The sequence below is a fragment of the Oncorhynchus nerka genome, linkage group LG2 (assembly GCF_034236695.1).
Source record: "Oncorhynchus nerka isolate Pitt River linkage group LG2, Oner_Uvic_2.0, whole genome shotgun sequence".
Lineage (NCBI taxonomy): Eukaryota > Metazoa > Chordata > Actinopteri > Salmoniformes > Salmonidae > Oncorhynchus > Oncorhynchus nerka.
In genome coordinates this window covers 9,031,775-9,045,817 of record NC_088397.1, presented here as the reverse complement: position 1 = coordinate 9,045,817, position 14,043 = coordinate 9,031,775, and the positions used below count along the sequence as shown (strand labels likewise).

Sequence of the window (14,043 nt, the reverse complement as noted above, 5' to 3'; positions counted from 1 at the left end):
TGAAGTGTCTCAGGGTGGGGGAGGTGTCAGTACAGTATGTGCAGGGTTTGTGAAGTGTCTCAGGGTGGGGGAGGTGTCAGTACAGTATGTGCAGGGTTTGTGAAGTGTCTCAGGGTGGGGGAGGTGTCAGTACAGTATATGCAGGGTTTGTGAAGTGTCTCAGGGTGGGGGGGGAGGTGTCAGTACAGTATGTGCAGGGTTTGTGAAGTGTCTCAGGGTGGGGGAGGTGTCAGTACAGTATGTGCAGGGTTTGTGAAGTGTCTCAGGGTGGGGGAGGTGTCAGTACAGTATATGCAGGGTTTGTGAAGTGTCTCCGGGTGGGGGAGGTGTCAGTACAGTATATGCAGGGTTTGTGAAGTGTCTCAGGGTGGGGGAGGTGTCAGTACAGTATATGCAGGGTTTGTGAAGTGTCTCAGGGTGGGGGAGGTGTCAGTACAGTATCTGCAGGGTTTGTGAAGTGTCTCAGGGTGGGGGAGGTGTCAGTACAGTATGTGCAGGGTTTGTGGTGTGTTCTAGAAAGCAGCCAGCAGTCTGACCCAGTCTCTCGTCCTCGGTACCTTCCCCTGCCTGCCATGTGTGCCCCTCAATACCCCGGCTGGTAAGACAGGAATGTTGGGCCTGGCTGGGGGGGCGAGACAAGGTCCAGACTCCAAGGAGAGTACAAAGACAGGACCCCCCTCCCCAACTCACACGGTATTGTGGGTTGTGAAGAGACAGGCCTGTTCTGAGTTTGGAAAGGGAACATTTCTGACCCTCTGTGCTGCAGTAGTCGCCCACTTTCTCCACTCTCTCCCCCAGTGAACAACAGTCGCTGTGTGTCGGACATCAACCAGCCTTCTGTACCTCATTCTATTGGGTCTCTCCCTCTTCCTCACACACATGCACACGAGCAGACACTCACACTCACACACACACACTCACATAGGCATAGGGCTCATTGTAGCTCACGGACAAACACAGAAAGCATCTACACTTGATTGAGTTTGGCGACACAAGACATGTTTTCTTAGTTGTGTGAAGCGTTGCCTTAAGTGGATAATATGCTGCGCAGGAAAACCTACCAAGTTCAGGTTAGAGATTACAACTTACTGGTCACTGGGAAGGGTTTCTGTCCAGTACTGAACGTGTGTCTGTGTATTCTTCTGTCCAGTACTGAACGTGTGTCTGTGTATTCTTCTGTCCAGTACTGAACGTGTGTCTGTGTATTCTTCTGTCCAGTACTGAACGTGTGTCTGTGTATTCTTCTGTCCAGTACTGAACGTGTGTCTGTGTATTCTTCTGTCCAGTACTGAACGTGTGTCTGTGTATTCTTCTGTCCAGTACTGAACGTGTGTCTGTGTATTCTTCTGTCCAGTACTGAACGCGTGTCTGTGTATTCTTCTGTCTTGCACTGCTCGTCTGTCTCGGAGTTGGAGAAAGACAGTCACTTCAGACGTAGTGATCACTTGAATGAACCACGGTCAGAAATGGTCCATTTAATACAGTAGGCTTTGTTGTTGCTGTACACTGAGTGGACAAAACATTAAGAACACCTTCTCTTTCCATGACATAGACTGACCAGGTGAAAGCTATGATCCCTTATTGATGTCACTTGTTAGATCCACTTCAATCAGTGTAGATGGAAGGGGAGGAGACAGGTTAAAGAAGGATGTTTAAGTCTTGAGACAATTGAAACATGGATTGTATGTACAGTGCCTTGCGAAAGTATTCGGCCCCCTTGAACCTTTTGCCACATTTCAGGCTTCAAACATAAAGATATAAAACTGTATTTTTTTGTGAAGAATCAACAACAAGTGGGACACAATCATGAAGTGGAATGACATTTATTGGATATTTCAAACTTTTTTAACAAATCAAAAACTTAAAAATTGGGCGTGCAAAATTATTCAGCCCCTTTACTTTCAGTGCAGCAAACTCTCTCCAGAAGTTCAGTGAGGATCTCTGAATGATCCAATGTTGACCTAAATGACTAATGATGATAAATACAATCCACCTGTGTGTAATCAAGTCTCCGTATAAATGCACCTGCACTGTGATAGTCTCAGAGGTCCGTTAAAAGCGCAGAGAGCATCATGAAGAACAAGGAACACACCAGGCAGGTCCGAGATACTGTTGTGAAGAAGTTTAAAGCCGGATTTGGATACAAAAAGGAGCACTGTGCAAGCGATAATATTGAAATGGAAGGAGTATCAGACCACTGCAAATCTACCAAGACCTGGCCGTTCCTCTAAACTTTCAGCTCATACAAGGAGAAGACTGATCAGAGATGCAGCCAAGAGGCCCATGATCACTCTGGATGAACTGCAGAGATCTACAGCTGAGGTGGGAGACTCTGTCCATAGGACAACAATCAGTCGTATATTGCACAAATCTGGCCTTTATGGAAGAGTGGCAAGAAGAAAGCCATTTCTTAAAGATATCCATAAAAAGTGTTGTTTAAAATTTGCCACAAGCCACCTGGGAGACACACCAAACATGTGGAAGAAGGTGCTCTGGTCAGATGAAACCAAAATTGAACTTTTTGGCAACAATGCAAAACGTTATGTTTGGCGTAAAAGCAACACAGCTCATCACCCTGAACACACCATCCCCACTGTCAAACATGGTGGTGGCAGCATCATGGTTTGGGCCTGCTTTTCTTCAGCAGGGACAAGGAAGATGGTTAAAATTGATGGGAAGATGGATGGAGCCAAATACAGGACCATTCTGGAAGAAAACCTGATGGAGTCTGCAAAAGACCTGAGACTGGGACGGAGATTTCTCTTCCAACAAGACAATGATCCAAAACATAAAGCAAAATCTACAATGGAATGGTTCAAAAATAAACATATCCAGGTGTTAGAATGGCCAAGTCAAAGTCCAGACCTGAATCCAATCGAGAATCTGTGGAAAGAACTGAAAACTGCTGTTCACAAATGCTCTCCATCCAACCTCACTGAGCTCGAGCTGTTTTGCAAGGAGGAATGGGAAAAAAATTCAGTCTCTCGATGTGCAAAACTGATAGAGACATACCCCAAGCGACTTACAGCTGTAATCGCAGCAAAAGGTGGCGCTACAAAGTATTAACTTAAGGGGGCTGAATAATTTTGCACGCCCAATTTTTCAGTTTTTGATTTGTTAAAAAAGTTTGAAATATCCAATAAATGTTGTTCCACTTCATGATTGTGTCCCACTTGTTGTTGATTCTTCACAAAAAAATACAGTTTTATATCTTTATGTTTGAAGCCTGAAATGTGGCAAAAGGTCGCAAAGTTCAAGGGGGCCGAATACTTTCGCAAGGCACTGTATGTGTCATTTAGAGGGTGAATGGGCAAGACAAAATATTTAAGTGACTTTGAACGGGGTATGGTAGTAGGTGCCAGTCACACCGGTTAGAGTGTGTCAAGAACTGCAACGCTGCTGTGTTTTTCACACTCAACAGTTTCCCACGTGTATCAAGAGCCTGGACTCGAACCCAGAATCTCTAGTGGCACAGCTAGCACTGCGATGCAGTGCCTTAGACCACTGCGCCACTCGGGAGGCCCGAATCAAGGCTGTTCTTAATGTTTTGTACACTCAGTGTATATTTACAGTCAATTACATTTAAATTCAAATAACTTAATGTTTTCCTGTGAGGAAACAACTTGTTGTGTGGTTTTGGTATGTGCATTAAGTCAATGAGGAACATGGGGTTGCTAAGGAGATTCTATGAATGGTTGTTATGTAGTCTTCTATTCTGTGACGTCATTCTGCCCTCTCTGAGATCAAACCTCACAGCCACATGACTCTTAGACCTGCAGCATCTGATGATGACAGTCAGGGGTAAGGAATGGACTAATTAGGATCATTAGAGAACATTAGATTGAGAGTACACATTTTTTTCCAAAAGGGTTCTTCAGATGTCTCCATAGGAGAACCCTTTTTGGTTCCAGGTAGAACCATTTTGGTTCCAGGTAGAAAAGGGTTCTACCTGGAACCAAAAGGGTTCTCCTATGGGGACAGCCGAAGAACCCTTTTAGGTTCTAGATTGCACCTTGTTTTCTAAGAGTGTATGGTGAAGTGGGAAGCGTTGGTTGGACATTCCCAATCATAATATGTACAGTAAGTACCCAGCTAGTGGAGAAGGTACTCAGGTAATACCTGGAAAACCTGGCTCTTTCACCTGCAGGACATTAATGACAATAATGAGAAAGACTAATGGATTCATTAGGATTCTAGAATATTAGGCTGAGAGAGTGGCTGCTCTGTTTGGGCATATCCATCATTATTATAATATGTAGTCATCTAATGGTTTCTTCTATAGGAGGACATATATCATTATTATAATATGTAGTCATCTAATGGTTCCTTCTATAGGAGGACATATATCATTATTATAATATATAGATATGAATCTAATGGTTCCTTCTATAGGAGGACATATATCATTATTATAATATATAGATATGAATCTAATGGTTCCTTCTATAGGAGGACATATATCATTATTATAATATATAGATATGAATCTAATGGTTCCTTCTATAGGAGGACATATATCATTATTATAATATATAGATATGAATCTAATGGTTCCTTCTATAGGGGGACATATATCATTATTATAATATATAGATATGAATCTAATGGTTCCTTCTATAGGAGGACATATATCATTATTATAATATATAGATATGAATCTAATGGTTCCTTCTATAGGGGACATATATCATTATTATAATATATAGATATGAATCTAATGGTTCCTTCTATAGGAGGACATATATCATTATTATAATATATAGATATGAATCTAATGGTTCCTTCTATAGGAGGACATATATCATTATTATAATATATAGATATGAATCTAATGGTTCCTTCTATAGGAGGACATATATCATTATTATAATATATAGATATGAATCTAATGGTTCCTAGGCTTTAATAAGACTGATAATACATTAACTCCTGGTCAAAATGCATCGAACTCATTCAGAGAGAGGCATATACCACAGAACATTATAATTATTTAGATACCCACTAATGATTGTGTGTGTGTGTGTGTGTGTGTGTGTGTGTGTGTGTGTGCGTGCGTGCGTGCGTGTATGTGTATGCTCGGTGTGTGTATGCTCGGTGTGTGTGTGTGTGTGTGTGTGTAGGACCTTCAAGGGGAGATAGATGGCCACACAGAACTGTACCACTCTCTGGATGAGAATGGTCAGCGTATCGTGACGTCTCTGACCGGCTCAGACGAGGCCGTACTCCTACAGAGCCGCCTGGACAACATGGGCCAGCGCTGGGACGAGCTCCGCAGCAAAACCATGAGTATGAGGTAGACACCAGGCCAGCCACCTTTCTCATGCCTGCCTCCAGGTGTTCATTCATGGTGACAAAAGGGTGCAGGTTTTCGCTCCATCCCTGTTGTTACACACCTGATTCAGATAATCAAGGTCCGGGATGAGCATCTAATTACTACAATCAGCTGTGTTAGACTGAGTAGGGTTGGAGCAAACGCCTGCGGGACCTTTCTTCCCCAGGAGGAAGGGTTGAGCATCCCTGGTCAACAGTTTAGTTTAGATAGGAATATCTATGATCCAGTCCAGTTTAGATAGGAATATATTTGATCCAGTCTAGTTTAGATAGGAATATATTTGATCCAGTCTAGTTTAGATAAGAATATCTACGGTCCAGTTTAGATAGGAATATCTACGGTCCAGCCCAGTTTAGATAGGAATATCTACGGTCCAGGCCAGTTTAGATAGGAATATCTACGGTCCAGGCCAGTTTAGATAGGAATATCTACGATCCAGCCCAGTTTAGATAGGAATATTTACGGTCCAGCCCAGTTTAGATAGGAATATCTACGATCCAGTCTAGGTTAGATAGGAATATCTATGATCCAGCCCAGTTTAGATAGGAATATCTACGGTCCAGGCCAGTTTAGATAGGAATATCTACGGTCCAGGCCAGTTTAGATAGGAATATCTACGATCCAGCTCAGTTTAGATAGGAATATCTACGGTCCAGGCCAGTTTAGATAGGAATATCTACGATCCAGTCTAGGTTAGATAGGAATATCTACGGTCCAGTTTAGATAGGAATATCTATGATCCAGTCCAGTTTAGATAGGAATATATATGATCCAGTTTAGGTTAGATAAGAATATCTACGGTCCAGTTTAGATAGGAATATCTATGATCCAGTCCAGTTTAGATAGGAATATATATGATCCAGTTTAGGTTAGATAAGAATATCTACGGTCTAGGTTAGATAGGAATATCTACGATCCAGTTGAGATAGGAATATCTACGATCCAGCCCAGTTTAGATAGGAATATCTACGATCCAGTCCAGTTTAGATAGGAATATATATGATCCAGTTTAGGTTAGATAAGAATATCTACGGTCCAGTTGAGATAGGAATATCTATGATCCGGTCTTATATCTATGCTTCTATGTGTATGTTGTAGATCTCACCTGGAAGGGGAAATGGCTCCATGGAAGAGGATACACATGACCCTTCAGGAGCTGATAGCCTGGCTGCAGATGAAGACTGACCTGCTGGAGCAGGAACCACCAGTAGGGGGCGACGTCCCTGCTGTGCAACAACAGCTGGACACACACAGGGTGAGAGCGGAATACTGGCTGGCTGGGTGGTTAGCTGGTTGGTTGGGTGGGTGGCTGGTTGGTTGGTTGGGTGATTCACTAGTTGGTTGGTTCATAGATACATTGATACGTCAGAAATCATAAGCAGATGTAATGGTTTATATCTGGTTTATATCTGTTTATAACTGGTTTATAACTGGTTTATATCTGGTTTATAACTGGTTTATAACTGGTTTATAACTGTTTTATATCTGGTTTATAACTGGTTTATAACTGGTTTATAACTGGTTTATATCTGGTTTATATCTGGTTTATATCTGGTTTATAACTGGTTTATAACTGGTTTATAACTGTTTTATATCTGGTTTATAACTGTTTATATCTGGTTTATATCTGGTTTATATCTGGTTTATATCTGGTTTATAACTGGTTTATAACTGGTTTATATCTGTTTATATCTGGTTTATAACTGGTTTATATCTGGTTTATAACTGGTTTATATCTGTTTATATCTGGTTTATAACTGGTTTATATCTGTTTTATATCTGGTTTATAACTGGTTTATATCTGGTTTATAACTGGTTTATATCCGGTTTATAACTGGTTTATAACTGTTTATATCTGGTTTATAACTGGTTTATAACTGGTTTATAACTGGTTTATAACTGTTTATATCTGGTTTATAACTGGTTTATATCTGGTTTATATCTGTTTATATCTGGTTTATAACTGGTTTATATCTGGTTTATAACTGGTTTATATCTGGTTTATAACTGGTTTATATCTGGTTTATAACTGGTTTATATCTGGTTTATATCTGGTTTATATCTGTTTATATCTGGTTTATATCTGGTTTATAACTGGTTTATATCTGGTTTATAACTGGTTTATATCTGTTTATAACTGGTTTATAACTGGTTTATAACTGGTTTATATCTGGTTTATATCTGTTTATATCTGGTTTATAACTGGTTTATATCTGGTTTATATCTGGTTTATATCTGGTTTATAACTGGTTTATATCTGTTTATAACTGGTTTATAACTGGTTTATATCTGGTTTATAACTGGTTTATATCTGGTTTATAACTGGTTTATATCTGGTTTATAACTGGTTTATATCTGGTTTATATCTGGTTTATATCTGTTTTATAACAGCATAAGTTGTTCAGGGAGCAGATGAGCCACACTGCAAGTTTACTGCATTATGGAGATGTTAGCAAAACACAATATTGGAATGTTTTTGTCATGTATCATCATACTCCTAATGAGGTCATCATGCATCATTAAGAACTGATGACAGTACTCTGCAACATCATTAAGAACTGATGGCAGTACTCTGCAACATCATTAAGAACTGATGACAGTACCCTGCAACATCATTAAGAACTGATGACAGTACCCTGCAACATCATTAAGAACTGATGACAGTACTCTGCAACATCATTAAGAACTGATGGCAGTACTCTGCAACATCATTAAGAACTGATGACAGTACTCTGCAACATCATTAAGAACTGATGACAATCACTGCAACATCATTAAGAACTGATGACAGTACATTTACATTTTACATTTAAGTCATTTAGCAGACGCTCTTATCCAGAGCGACTTACAAATTGGTGCGTTCACCTTAAGACATCCAGTGGAACAGCCACTTTACAATAGTGCATCTAAATCTTTTAAGGGGGGTGAGAAGGATTACTTTATCCTATCCTAGGTATTCCTTAAAGAGGTGGGGTTTCAGGTGTCTCCGGAAGGTGGTGATTGACTCCGCTGTCCTGGCGTCGTGAGGGAGTTGTGTTCCACCATTGGGGGGCCAGGGCAGCGAACAGTTTTGACTGGGCTGAGCGGGAACTGTACTTCCTCAGTGGTAGGGAGGCGAGCAGGCCAGAGGTGGATGAACGCAGTGCCCTTGTTTGGGTGTAGGGCCTGATCAGAGCCTGGAGGTACTGAGGTGCCGTTCCCCTCACAGCTCCGTAGGCAAGCACCATGGTCTTGTAGCGGATGCGAGCTTCAACTGGAAGCCAGTGGAGAGAGCGGAGGAGCGGGGTGACGTGAGAGAACTTGGGAAGGTTGAACACCAGACGGGCTGCGGCGTTCTGGATGAGTTGTAGGGGTTTAATGGCACAGGCAGGGAGCCCAGCCAACAGCGAGTTGCAGTAATCCAGACGGGAGATGACAAGTGCCTGGATTAGGACCTGCGCCGCTTCCTGTGTGAGGCAGGGTCGTACTCTGCGGATGTTGTAGAGCATGAACCTACAGGAACGGGCCACCGCCTTGATGTTAGTTGAGAACGACAGGGTGTTGTCCAGGATCACGCCAAGGTTCTTAGCGCTCTGGGAGGAGGACACAATGGAGTTGTCAACCGTGATGGCGAGATCATGGAACGGGCAGTCCTTCCCCGGGAGGAAGAGCAGCTCCGTCTTGCCGAGGTTCAGCTTGAGGTGGTGATCCGTCATCCACACTGATATGTCTGCCAGACATGCAGAGATGCGATTCGCCACCTGGTCATCAGAAGGGGGAAAGGAGAAGATTAATTGTGTGTCGTCTGCATAGCAATGATAGGAGAGACCATGTGAGGTTATGACAGAGCCAAGTGACTTGGTGTATAGCGAGAATAGGAGAGGGCCTAGAACAGAGCCCTGGGGACGCCAGTGGTGAGAGCGCGTGGTGAGGAGACAGATTCTCGCCACGCCACCTGGTAGGAGCGACCTGTCAGGTAGGACGCAATCCAAGCGTGGGCCGCGCCGGAGATGCCCAACTCGGAGAGGGTGGAGAGGAGGATCTGATGGTTCACAGTATCGAAGGCAGCCGATAGGTCTAGAAGGATGAGAGCAGAGGAGAGAGAGTTAGCTTTAGCAGTGCGGAGCGCCTCCGTGATACAGAGAAGAGCAGTCTCAGTTGAATGACTAGTCTTGAAACCTGACTGATTTGGATCAAGAAGGTCATTCTGAGAGAGATAGCGGGAGAGCTGGCCAAGGATGGCACGTTCAAGAGTTTTGGAGAGAAAAGAAAGAAGGGATACTGGTCTGTAGTTGTTGACATCGGAGGGATCGAGTGTAGGTTTTTTCAGAAGGGGTGCAACTCTCGCTCTCTTGAAGATGGAAGGGACGTAGCCAGCGGTCAGGGATGAGTTGATGAGCGAGGTGAGGTAAGGGAGAAGGTCTCCGGAAATGGTCTGGAGAAGAGAGGAGGGGATAGGGTCAAGCGGGCAGGTTGTTGGGCGGCCGGCCGTCACAAGACGCGAGATTTCATCTGGAGAGAGAGGGGAGAAAGAGGTCAGAGCACAGGGTAGGGCAGTGTGAGCAGAACCAGCGGTGTCGTTTGACTTAGCAAACGAGGATCGGATGTCGTCGACCTTCTTTTCAAAATGGTTGACGAAGTCATCTGCAGAGAGGGAGGAGGGGGAGGGGGAGGAGGATTCAGGAGGGAGGAGAAGGTGGCAAAGAGCTTCCTAGGGTTAGAGGCAGATGCTTGGAATTTAGAGTGGTAGAAAGTGGCTTTAGCAGCAGAGACAGAAGAGGAAAATGTAGAGAGGAGGGAGTGAAAGGATGCCAGGTCCGTAGGGAGGCGAGTTTTCCTCCATTTCCGCTCGGCTGCCCGGAGCCCTGTTCTGTGAGCTCGCAATGAGTCGTCGAGCCACGGAGCGGGAGGGGAGGACCGAGCCGGCCTGGAGGATAGGGGACATAGAGAGTCAAAGGATGCAGAAAGGGAGGAGAGGAGGGTTGAGGAGGCAGAATCAGGAGATAGGTTGGAGAAGGTTTGAGCAGAGGGAAGAGATGATAGGATGGAAGAGGAGAGAGTAGCGGGGGAGAGAGAGCGAAGGTTGGGACGGCGCGATACCATCCGAGTAGGGGCAGTGTGGGAAGTGTTGGATGAGAGCGAGAGGGAAAAGGATACAAGGTAGTGGTCGGAGACTTGGAGGGGAGTTGCAATGAGGTTAGTGGAAGAACAGCATCTAGTAAAGATGAGGTCGAGCGTTATTGCCTGCCTTGTGAGTAGGGGGGGAAGGTGAGAGGGTGAGGTCAAAAGAGGAGAGGAGTGGAAAGAAGGAGGCAGAGAGGAATGAGTCAAAGGTAGACGTGGGGAGGTTAAAGTCGCCCAGAACTGTGAGAGGTGAGCCGTCCTCAGGAAAGGAGCTTATCAAGGCATCAAGCTCATTGATGAACTCTCCGAGGGAACCTGGAGGGCGATAAATGATAAGGATGTTAAGCTTGAAAGGGCTGGTAACTGTGACAGCATGGAAACAGTACAGTCAATGTTACAGTGTGTGTTACAGTACTCTGCAACATCATTAAGAACTGATGACAGTACTCTGCAACATCATTAAGAACTGATGACAGTACTCTGCAACATCATCATACTGTAACATGGACTCAGACACATACTGTAACATGGACTCACACACATACTGTAACATGGACTCAGACACATACTGTAACGTGGACTCCGACACACACACATACTGTAACATGGACTCAGACACATACTGTAACATGGACTCAGACACATACTGTAACGTGGACTCAGACACATACTGTAACGTGGACTCAGACACATACTGTAACATGGACTCAGACACATACTGTAACATGGACTCAGACACATACTGTAACATGGACTCAGACACATACTGTAACATGGACTCAGACACATACTGTAACATGGACTCAGACACACACACATACTGTAACATGGACTCAGACACACACACATACTGTAACATGGACTCAGACACATACTGTAACATGGACTCAGACACATACTGTAACATGGACTCAGACACATACTGTAACATGGACTCAGACACACTGTAACATGGACTACTGTAACATGGACTCAGACACACACACATAATGTAACATGGACTCAGACACATACTGTAACATGGACTCAGACATACTGTAACATGGACTCAGACACACACTGTAACATGGACTCAGACACATACTGTAACATGGACTCAGACACATACTGTAACATGGACTCAGACACATACTGTAACATGGACTCAGACACACACACATACTGTAACGTGGACTCAGACACACACACATACTGTAACGTGGACTCAGACACACACTGTAACATGGACTCAGACACATACTGTAACATGGACTCCGACACACACACATACTGTAACGTGGACTCCGACACACACACATACTGTAACGTGGACTCAGACACATACTGTAACATGGACTCAGACATACTGTAACATGGACTCAGACACATACTGTAACATGGAGTCAGACACACACACATACTGTAACGTGGACTCAGACACACACACATACTGTAACGTGGACTCAGACACATACTGTAACATGGACTCCGATTCACACACATACTGTAACATGGACTCAGACACATACTGTAACATGGACTCAGACACATACTGTAACGTGGACTCAGACACACACACATACTGTAACGTGGACTCAGACACACACACATACTGTAACGTGGACTCAGACACACACTGTAACATGGACTCAGACACATACTGTAACATGGACTCCGACACACACACATACTGTAACGTGGACACACACACATACTGTAACGTGGACTCAGACACATACTGTAACATGGACTCAGACATACTGTAACATGGACTCAGACACATACTGTAACATGGACTCAGACACATACTGTAACATGGAGTCAGACACACACACATACTGTAACGTGGACTCAGACACACACACATACTGTAACGTGGACTCAGACACATACTGTAACATGGACTCCGATTCACACACATACTGTAACATGGACTCAGACACATACTGTAACATGGACTCAGACACATACTGTAACATGGACTCAGACACATACTGTAACGTGGACTCAGACACATACTGTAACGTGGACTCAGACACATACTGTAACGTGGACTCCGACACACACACATACTGTAACATGGACTCAGACACATACTGTAACGTGGACTCAGACACATACTGTAACGTGGACTCAGACACATACTGTAACGTGGACTCAGACACACACACATACTGTAACGTGGACTCAGACACATACTGTAACATGGACTCCGACACACACACATACTGTAACATGGACTCAGACACACACACATACTGTAACATGGACTCAGACACATACTGTAACATGGACTCAGACACACACTGTAACATGGACTCAGACACACACTGTAACATGGACTCAGACACATACTGTAACATGGACTCAGACACACACACATACTGTAACATGGACTCAGACACACACACATAATGTAACATGGACTCAGACACATACTGTAACATGGACTCAGACATACTGTAACATGGACTCAGACACATACTGTAACAGGGACTCAGACACATACTGTAACATGGACTCAGACACATACTGTAACATGGACTCAGACACATACTGTAACGTGGACTCAGACTCAGACTCCGACACACACACATACTGTAACGTGGACTCAGACATACTGTAACATGGACACACACACATACTGTAACATGGACTCAGACACATACTGTAACATGGACTCAGACACATACTGTAACATGGACTCAGACACACACACATACTGTAACGTGGACTCAGACACACACACATACTGTAACGTGGACTCAGACACACACTGTAACATGGACTCAGACACATACTGTAACATGGACTCCGACACACACATACTGTAACATGGACTCAGACACATACTGTAACATGGACTCAGACACATACTGTAACATGGACTCAGACACATACTGTAACGTGGACTCAGACACACACACTGTAACTGTGGACTCAGACACATACTGTAACATGGACTCAGACACATACTGTAACGTGGACTCAGACACATACTGTAACGTGGACTCAGACACATACTGTAACATGGACTCAGACACACACACATACTGTAACGTGGACTCAGACACATACTGTAACATGGACTCAGACACATACTGTAACATGGACTCAGACACATACTGTAACATGGACTCAGACACATACTGTAACATGGACTCAGACACATACTGTAACGTGGACTCAGACACATACTGTAACGTGGACTCAGACACATACTGTAACGTGGACTCAGACACATACTGTAACGTGGACTCAGACACATACTGTAACGTGGACTCCGACACACACACATACTGTAACATGGACTCAGACACATACTGTAACGTGGACTCAGACACACACTGTAACATGGACTCAGACACATACTGTAACATGGACTCAGGACATGGACTCAGACACATACTGTAACATGGACTCAGACACACACTGTAACATGGACTCAGACACATACTGTAACATGGACTCAGACACATACTGTAACACACATACTGTAACATGGACTCAACACATACTGTAACATGGACTCAGACACATACTGTAACATGGACTCAGACACATACTGTAACATGGACTCAGACACATACTGTAACGTGGACTCAGACACATACTGTAACGTGGACTCA

At 43.8% G+C, this 14,043-nt stretch overlaps 1 protein-coding gene across 1 annotated transcript in view; it reads left to right on the top strand.

Moving 5' to 3' along the window:
• The window catches only part of LOC115117475 (dystrophin-like), a 214,835-nt gene that overhangs the window by 116,577 nt on the left and 84,215 nt on the right, over positions 1-14,043 (top strand). The window contains 2 exon segments of the mRNA XM_065022730.1: positions 5,121-5,293; positions 6,431-6,587. Of these exon segments, the coding sequence (XP_064878802.1) occupies positions 5,121-5,293; positions 6,431-6,587 (330 nt within the window).